Here is an 8,682-nt window from a genome sequence, read left to right as displayed (position 1 = left end):
CCCCTTTTGGTTGGGAGTTCGGCTAAAATCGAACGGACCTGACCGAGGATCCCCCTTTCGGTTGGGAGTTCGGTCAAAGCCGAACGGACCTGATCGAGGGTCCCCCCTTTCGGGTGGGAGTTTGACCAAATCCGAACGGACCAGACCGAAGGTCCCCCTCTCGGTTGGGAGTTCGGCCAAAGCCGAACAGACTTGCCAGAGGGTCCCCCTCTCGGTTGAGAGTTCGACCAAAGCCAAACGGACCTGACCGAGGGTCCCCCTCTCGGTTTGGAGTTCGACCAAAGCCGAACAGACCTGACCGAGGGTCCCCCTCTCAGTTGGGAGTTCGGCCAAAGCCGAACGGACCTAACCGAAGGTCCCCCTCTCGGTTGGGAGTTGGGCCAAAGCCGAATGGACCTGACCGAGGGCCCCCCTCTCGGTTGGGAGTTCAGCCAAAGCCGAACGGACCTGACTGAGGGTCCCCCTCTCGGTTGGGAGTTCGGTCAAAGCCGAACAAACCTGATCGAGGGTCCCTCTCTCGGTTGGGAGTTCATCCAAATCCGAACGAACCTGACCAAGGGCCCCCTTTCGGTTGGGAGTTCGACCAAAGCCGAACGGACCTGATCGAGGGTCCCCCTCTCGATTGGGAGTTCGGCCGAAGCCGAATGGACCTAACCGAGGGTCCCCCTCTTGGTTGGGAGTTCAGCTAAAGCCGAACGGATCTGACCGAGGGTCCCCCTATTGGTTGGGAGTTCGGCCAAAGCCGAACAGACCTGACCGAGGGTCCCCCTCTCAGTTGGGAGTTCGTCCAAAGCCGAACAGACCTGACCGAGGGTCCCCCTTTCGGTTGGGAGTTCGGCCAAAGCCGATCGGATCTGACTGAGGGTCACCCTCTCGGTTGGGAGTTCGGCCAAAGCCGAACGGACCTAACCGAGGGTCCCCCTCTCGGTTGGTAATTCGTCCAAAGTCGAACGGACCTGACCGAGGGTCCCCCTTTCGATTGGGAGTTCGGCAAAACCCGAACGGACCCGACTGAAGGTCCCCGTCTCGGTTGGGAGTTCGGCCAAAGCCGAATGGATCTGACCGAGGGTCCCCCTCTCGATTGGGAGTTCGGCCAAAGCCGAACGGACCTGACCGAGGCTCCCCCTCTCGGTTGGGAGTATGGCCAAAGCCGAACGGACCTGACCGAGGGTCCCCCTTTCAGTTGGGAGTTCGGCCAAAGCCGAACGAACCCGACCGAGAGTCCCCCCTTTCGGTTGGGAGTTCGGCAAAAGCCGAACGGACCTGCCAGAGGGTCCCCCTCTCAGTTGGGAGTTCGACCAAAGCCAAACGGACCTGACCGAGGGTCCCCTCTCGGTTTGGAGTTCGACCAAAGCCGAACAGACCTGACCGGGGGTCCCCCTCTCAGTTGGGAGTTCATCTAAAGCCGAACGGACCTGACCGAGGGTCCCCCATTTCGGTTGGGAGTTCGGCCAAAGCCGAACGGACCTGACCGAAGGTCCCACTCTCGGTTGGGAGTTTGGCCAAAGCCGAATGGACCTGACCGAGGGTCCCCCTCTCTGTTGGGAGTTCAGCTAAAGCCGAACGGACCTGACTGAGGGTCCCCTTCTCGGTTGGGAGTTCATCCAAAGCCGAACGGATCTGACCGAGGGTCCCCCTATTGGTTGGGAGTTCGGCCGAAGCCGAACAGACCTGACCGAGGGTCCCCCTCTCAGTTGGGAGTTCGGCCAAAGCCGAACAGACCTGACCGAGGGTCCCCCTTTCGGTTGGGAGTTCGGCCAAAGCCGAACGGATCTGACTGAGGGTCACCCTCTCGGTTGGGAGTTCGGCCAAACCCGAACGGACCTAACCGAGGGTCCCCCTCTCGGTTGGTAATTCGTCCAAAGTTGAACGGACCTGACCGAGGGTCCCCCTTTCGATTGGGAGTTCGGAAAAACCCGAACGGACCCGACTGAAGGTCCCCGTCTCGGTTGGGAGTTCGGCCAAAGCCGAATGGATCTGACCGAGGGTCCCCCTCTCGATTGGGAGTTCGGCCAAAGCCGAACGGACCTGACCGAGGGTCCCCATCTCGGTTGGGAGTATGGCCAAAGCCGAACGGACCTGACCGAGGGTCCCCCTTTCAGTTGGGAGTTCGGCCAAAGCCGAAGGAACCCGACCGAGAGTCCCCCCTTTCGGTTGGGAGTTCGGCCAAAGCCGAACGGACCTGCCAGAGGGTCCCCCTCTCAGTTGGGAGTTTGACCAAAGCCAAACGGACCTGACCGAGGGTCCCCCTCTCGGTTTGGAGTTCGACCAAAGCCGAACAGACCTGACCGAGGGTCCCCCTCTCAGTTGGGAGTTCATCCAATGCCGAACGGACCTGACCGAGGGTCCCCCCTTTCGGTTGGGAGTTTGGCCAAAGCCGAACGGACCTGATCGAAGGTCCCACTCTCGGTTGGGAGTTTGGCCAAAGCCGAATGGACCTGACCGAGGGTCCCCCTCTCTGTTGGGAGTTCAGCCAAAGCCGAACGGACCTGACTGAGGGTCCCCCTCTCGGTTGGGAGTTCGGCCAAAGCCGAACGGACCTGATCGAGGGTCCCTCTCTCGGTTGGGAGTTCATCCAAAGCCGAACGGACCTGACCAAGGGCCCCCTTTCGGTTGGGAGTTCGACCATAGCCGAACGGACCTGACCGAGGGTCCCCCTCTCGATTGGGAGTTCGGCCAAAGCCGAATGGACCTGACCGAGGGTCCCCCTCTTGGTTGGGAGTTCAGCCAAAGCCGAACGGACCTGACCGATGGTCCCCTATCGGTTGGGAGTTCGGCCAAAGCCGAATAGACCTGACTGAGGGTCCCCCTCTCAGTTGGGAGTTCGGCCAAAGCCGAACAGACCTGACCGAGGTTCCGCATCTCGGATTGGGAGTTCGGCCAATGCCAAACGGGCCTGACCAAGGGTCCCCCACTCGGTTGGGAGTTCGGCCAAAGCTGAACGGACCTGACCGAGGGTCCTCACCTCGACAGGGGCTGAGTAAGGCCGAGCTGAGTCGACCGCAAGGCCAAGGCCGAAGGAATAGAGCCGAAAGTAAAAAAAAAAAAAGGGGGAGAAAAGAGGAAGAAAGGAAGTGATGAAGAAAAGAGCGTTGATTGCAAAAATGTTGGTTACTCCCACAGGAAGAAACTCCTAGTGGGAGTAAGGGGGCTACTGATACAGCCAAATTGATCTCTCGGTGGGGAAAGGACACGTGTTGTCCACCAGATAAGGATTCCAAGGATTCAATCACGCTCGATCACGTCGTTCGCATGAGGGGAATATTCTCCATGAGAAGGACGGCCGTATGGGAGAAGGACAGAGGAAAAGACAAGAAAAAACCCTAGACCGGAAGAACCATATAAGGGGGCCGGGAAGAGGGAAGAGGAAGAAGGTAAGATCTCAGACCCTCACCCTTACTCCCTTACTGAAAACTGTGCGGTCAACCCTAACTTGAGCATCGGAGGACTAGCCCCGGACAAAGCTCCTGACCTCCGCCGTCTGTGCTTGTGCAGGACCAACTCGCGGGGTTTTTTGGCAGCAACAGTAACATTTTCATTCCTTTGCCATTTTTTTTTTAATATCATAGTTCGTTTTTTCATGTTTATTTATTTATTTTTTTATCCTTCCTGTTTTTGCTAATTATGCATGATCACCAAAAATAAAATTCCTAATGCTTACCAATAATCAGGTGACACGTTTCACTTGTGGTGGAGTCTCCCTAGGTGTGGGGATGCAGCACCGTGTGGCAGATGGCATGTCAGGTCTCCACTTCATTAACACGTGGGCCGATATGGCACGTGGATTCCAGGTTACCATCCCACCAATTATTGACAGAGCCCTCCTACGAGCCAGGAACACACTAACTCCCGCATTCCATCACATCGAGTACCAGCCCCCACCTACCATGAAAACTCCTCTACAAATCACAAATTCCCAACTGGGTCCCCTCGGCACCACCTCCGAAGCCGCGTTTAAGATCACCAGTGAGCAGCTCAACATCCTGAAAGCTAAGTCCAAGGAGGGCGGCAACACCATCAACTACAGCTCTTACGAGATGCTGGCTGGACACGTATGGCGATGTGTATGTAAAGCACGTGGACTTCCCGATGATCAGGAAACCAAGATGTACATTGCCACCGATGGACGTTCTAGATTGCAGCCCCCGCTTCCAGCAGGTTACTTCGGTAATGTCATTTTCAATGCCACACCAATCACCACGTCCGGTGACCTCACGAACAATCTGCTGACGTATGCTGCGTGTAAGATCCATGAGGCCTTGATGCGGATGGATGATGAATATATGAGATCGGCTCTCGATTACCTGGAGTCGCAGCCTGATCTGACGGCTCTGGTTCGAGGGGCCCACACTTTTCGATGCCCCAATCTCGGGATCACAAGCTGGGCAAAGCTTCCTATACATGATGCGGATTTCGGGTGGGGCAAGCCGATATTTATGGGTCCCGGTGGAATCGCTTATGAGGGTTTGGCTTACGTGCTTCCAAGCCCAACCAACGACGGAACCCTATCGCTGGCAATTTCGTTGGAATCTGAGCACATGAAGGTATTCAAGAAGCTTTTTTATGAGTTCTAGAGGAACAATCAGACCCAGCCGATATGTTTGTACTCGTAATGGCAAAAGACGAGCTTTATTTATGATATCTAAGATTTTTTTTCGGATTGCAGTATTTATTTTTGTGGATATGGTGCACTGGTTGTAGCCTCTGTTTAAATAACTAGCACTAGAAGTATGGATGATTTAAAGATTTATCTCTTGTGTATGTGAGTAAAGTTCTCTCCGATAATTCCTTATAATGTAATAATAAAAAATTAAATAAATAACTACGGTGTGTATTTTTATTCATTTATATTTATTTAAGATTACAATAATTTTTTTTTTGGTAAACAGTAATCTCTTAATTAATTCTTTCTTTCTTAGGATATGTATTAACTTCCTATCTCTACCTTAAAAAATAAAAAAATCCAGGGAAAAATTACGAGATTACCCAAGATCAAGTTTCCATCTACAAAATTACCCACCTCATGTTTGTGTCAACGAAACTACCCAAATTTAAGTTTTGGTGTTACAAAAATACCCAAAACAGTGATTTCTCTTCATTTTCCTACTTTGTTGACAATTTTACCCCTAATTCCGTAATTCCCTCCCGAGCATCTTTATCCAACCCCTATTCTGGGTTCCAGCATTCTCCTAGGTTCCAGCGTTCTCGAGGTTACACGAGCAATGTAGCGGCAAACCGATGGGCAAGTTGAATGGGTGATTGCAACGACTGGTGTTGTAGCGGTGTTGCGCAAAGCGATGGATAAGGCTGGGTGATGTGCAGCGTAGCAATGAGATGATGCCCACGACAACAGTTGGTAGTGTTGCCGATGGGCAGTAGCTGATATTGCCGTGATGGATAGCAATTGGTGTTGTGTTACATGAATAATATATTTTATATTACTTTATGTATTTTATATTATTTAATGTATTAGCAATATAATAGAGGAGTTAGTTATCTTACGTGGGTTAAATGGATGGATATGGATGGTTAAGATACGAGTATAAGAAGTTGTAATTGAGTGAAACTAGTGGGAGATGCATGTTTTAATGGGAGAAGTTATAGGAAGTGGTAGAGTCGGTTATGTTACTTTATGTATTTTAAATAGTGAAGTAAGAGATAATGAATGGATGAGAAATTGAATCCCTAAATTGTCTCCAAGATAGAGGTAGGTTTCCTTATCCAAGCCGGACGCCATTGGTTTCGTCTATAAGGCCAAACTCCTTCTCCTACCTTTTCTCCTATCTTCTCTATTTTTCTTTTCTAATTTTCTTTTCTCTTCCTATTTTCTCTCATCTCCCTATTGTGCACATACCAAATGATATCAGAGCCAGGGATGAGCGAAAGACTGGAGAACTTGGAAAGCACTGTGCGTTTACTTCAACTGGGGCAACAGGAAATCATAGGGAAGCTTACTAACATCAGGAAAAAGCTTACCATGATGGCTAAGAAACTACTAATCAACCTTGTAATGGGAGTAACTTCAAGCGAATTGAGAACACCCCAGGAAGATGTAGTCATGATGGTGCACCCGACACAGCTAAAGACAAGGAATAAGAAGAAAAAGAAGAATACGAAGACGGTGAAAAAGAAGAAGATGAAGACAGCAAAGAACAAGAAGAAAAATATGTGTTTCAAAAAGACGTCTTTTAAAGAGATTCCATTCTCAACAATAAGAGTGGCACCCCGTAAGATGATTCTAATTTCACTAGATAGAATATTCCATATTAAGACAAGGGATCCTGGTGGAATTATTATCTCTTTTTAATTTCATTGTCTTTGAGGACAAGGACACTTGAAGGGGGAAGGAATGTTACGTGAATAATATATTTTATATTATTTTATGTATTTTATATTATTTAATGTATTAGCAATATAATAGGGGAGTTAATTATCTTATATGGGTTAAATGGATGGATATGGATGGTTAAGATACGAGCATAAGAAATTGTAATTGAGTGAAATTAGTGGGAGGTGCATGTTTATTCTGCTTCAATGCAAACCCTGTTATATGAGAAGTTGCAAGCAATAAAAAACAAATCAAAAGATGTAACCATCTCCATCAATGCAGATATTTGGGAAGATTGGTTCTTAAGATTTTTCTTGTTTGCAGGAAATTAAGAAAATTTCTTTCTAATGGGAAAGCTATAAGAAGATGTACTTCGACAATGACAGTTTACTCCAATGAGTTTTGTACGATAGATAAGAGTTGGCGTGGCAGAGATAAATGGAAGCGGCACCGTCAATGGCAGCGGAGGACAAGATGAGGGTGTATAGGGAAGAAGAAGTTGCGCAGGTGGTGAAGGGGAGAGAGGAGGAGGAGGAAAGTGAGGGAAGGGAAGCAGGGGTGGGTTGCAAGGCTGAATGAGGAAGAAGGGAAGGTGAAGCAGGGTAAAAATGTCAAAAAAAAAAAAAAAAAAAAAAAAAAAGAGTGTGAGGGTTGGATAATGTTTTGGGTAGTTCTGTAATCCCAAACACAGAAGTGGATAATTTTGTAAACCCAAACCTAGAGTGCATAATTTGGTAAATGAAAATTCAAAAGCGGATAATCATGTAGTTTTCCCAATTTCCAATATCACACTCTCACTTCCTTGTTGGGTGGGCCATCATGGTATGCATAGGTATTTCAAACCCAAAATCAATCTACAATTACACATGGGTGTCAACGTGGTCATGGATGATCTGTCCCATTGGTAGGGTTTGTATTTCTCTTTGAAGAATTTAGAATAGTAAAGGGAGGTCCGGAAACTTGGGACCAAACTCGTATGTAGTGCGATAGGATTTGTAGCACACATTTAATGGCTAGAAAGGGTTAGGTACATAGTTCAAGGCACTTAAATGTAACTTAAGACATTTATGTGGATGGATGCGCACTATTGGACGTATTGTGTGACAAAGGATCCCAATCTAAGAAACTTGTGAGGATGGGTTCAAAATTTTATGGATTGGGTTGACAAGGAAAGGGAAAGAAAAGATATAATGTTATGGGAAAGAGAAGAAATGGAAGTGAGATAGAATTCTATGAGAAATAGGAGGAGAAGAATTCCACAGACAAAGGAAACATGCAATGACCATTGTACCCCTCTTGGGGGTGCATGACCCTGTGTCTAGGCATAGGGTCCTTTCTTGGACGGAAAACACTTGACTTAATTTCTTATGCAAAATTTCGTAGGTTTTGATACTTTGGTGCACTATATGATGATCGGGCTCCTCTATTGCAGGACAAGGCATGTAGCACACATCCACCGATTAAGAACGCTCAGGCATGCAACCCAAGACATTTCTGATTATTGGATGCGTGCAACAGGGCATGTCGCACGACAGAGGATTCCAATCCTAATTTCAGTTGTGAGACTTTTTTTATATGTAAAACATTATTTCCATGCTATTACTCTATTTATTAGGTAGTTTACATGGTTTTTTTTTTCTTGGTAGAAAGGTGATGTACATGTTTATTGCATAGTAAATGCGTAACCGAATTTTTTTCTACTTAAATTTTTACATACAAATTGAGTTAAAGATGTAGCATGTTATTGCCGAATAATGCACTTATTTTTAATAAATCTTTCTTAAAAGCATAATTACCATCTAGTCCGTTGAAATTCCCGCATGCATTCATACCTGATTTTTGTCGCAACCACTAACTAATAATGGGGCCTGGTCGATGAACCGCTATTGGTCTTGTGGAAGTGCTGTTTACCGTACGAGAGCTTGTCCTCAAGGCTATGATCACTACCATGGAGCATCCTTTTGTTCTACCAAAAAAAAAAGTCAGTGAACCGCTGTGTCAGTCACTATATATCAAAATTCTGATAGATATCATATGAAGTCTCTCTCCGTCTCACCTCACCAAACGGATATTATGTCATATTTTGGTGATAAAAATTCAAGATATTTTCATCTTACCACCCTAAAGTGTCGGCAAGGAACAAAATTCATAGTCTCAATCATGATGGAGTTCATTTGTCCATCCAATAGTGTATGGGCAAAGCCTTAAAAGTTTAATCAGACATTTATTGTCTTAATTCCAAAGGTGGATTATCTTTCATCAATTGGGGAATTTATATAGACCAATTAGTCTTTGCAATTTTGTGTATAAGGTAATCTCTTTTTTTTTTATTATTATTATTATTATTTTTTTAT

At 47.2% G+C, this 8,682-nt stretch overlaps 1 protein-coding gene across 1 annotated transcript; it reads left to right on the top strand.

Moving 5' to 3' along the window:
- The first annotated feature begins 3,674 nt into the window (after positions 1-3,674).
- Positions 3,675-4,832, top strand: LOC122068946 (shikimate O-hydroxycinnamoyltransferase-like). Its single transcript, XM_042632856.1, has one exon. The coding sequence runs from the start codon at positions 3,714-3,716 to the stop codon at positions 4,572-4,574; it is 861 nt and encodes a 286-aa protein (XP_042488790.1). The 5' UTR covers positions 3,675-3,713; the 3' UTR covers positions 4,575-4,832.
- The last annotated feature ends 3,850 nt before the right edge of the window (positions 4,833-8,682 follow it).

The sequence above is a fragment of the Macadamia integrifolia genome, unplaced genomic scaffold, assembly GCF_013358625.1.
Source record: "Macadamia integrifolia cultivar HAES 741 unplaced genomic scaffold, SCU_Mint_v3 scaffold491, whole genome shotgun sequence".
In the NCBI taxonomy this organism is placed as follows: domain Eukaryota; kingdom Viridiplantae; phylum Streptophyta; class Magnoliopsida; order Proteales; family Proteaceae; genus Macadamia; species Macadamia integrifolia.
This window is presented reverse-complemented; position numbering and strand designations above follow the sequence as displayed.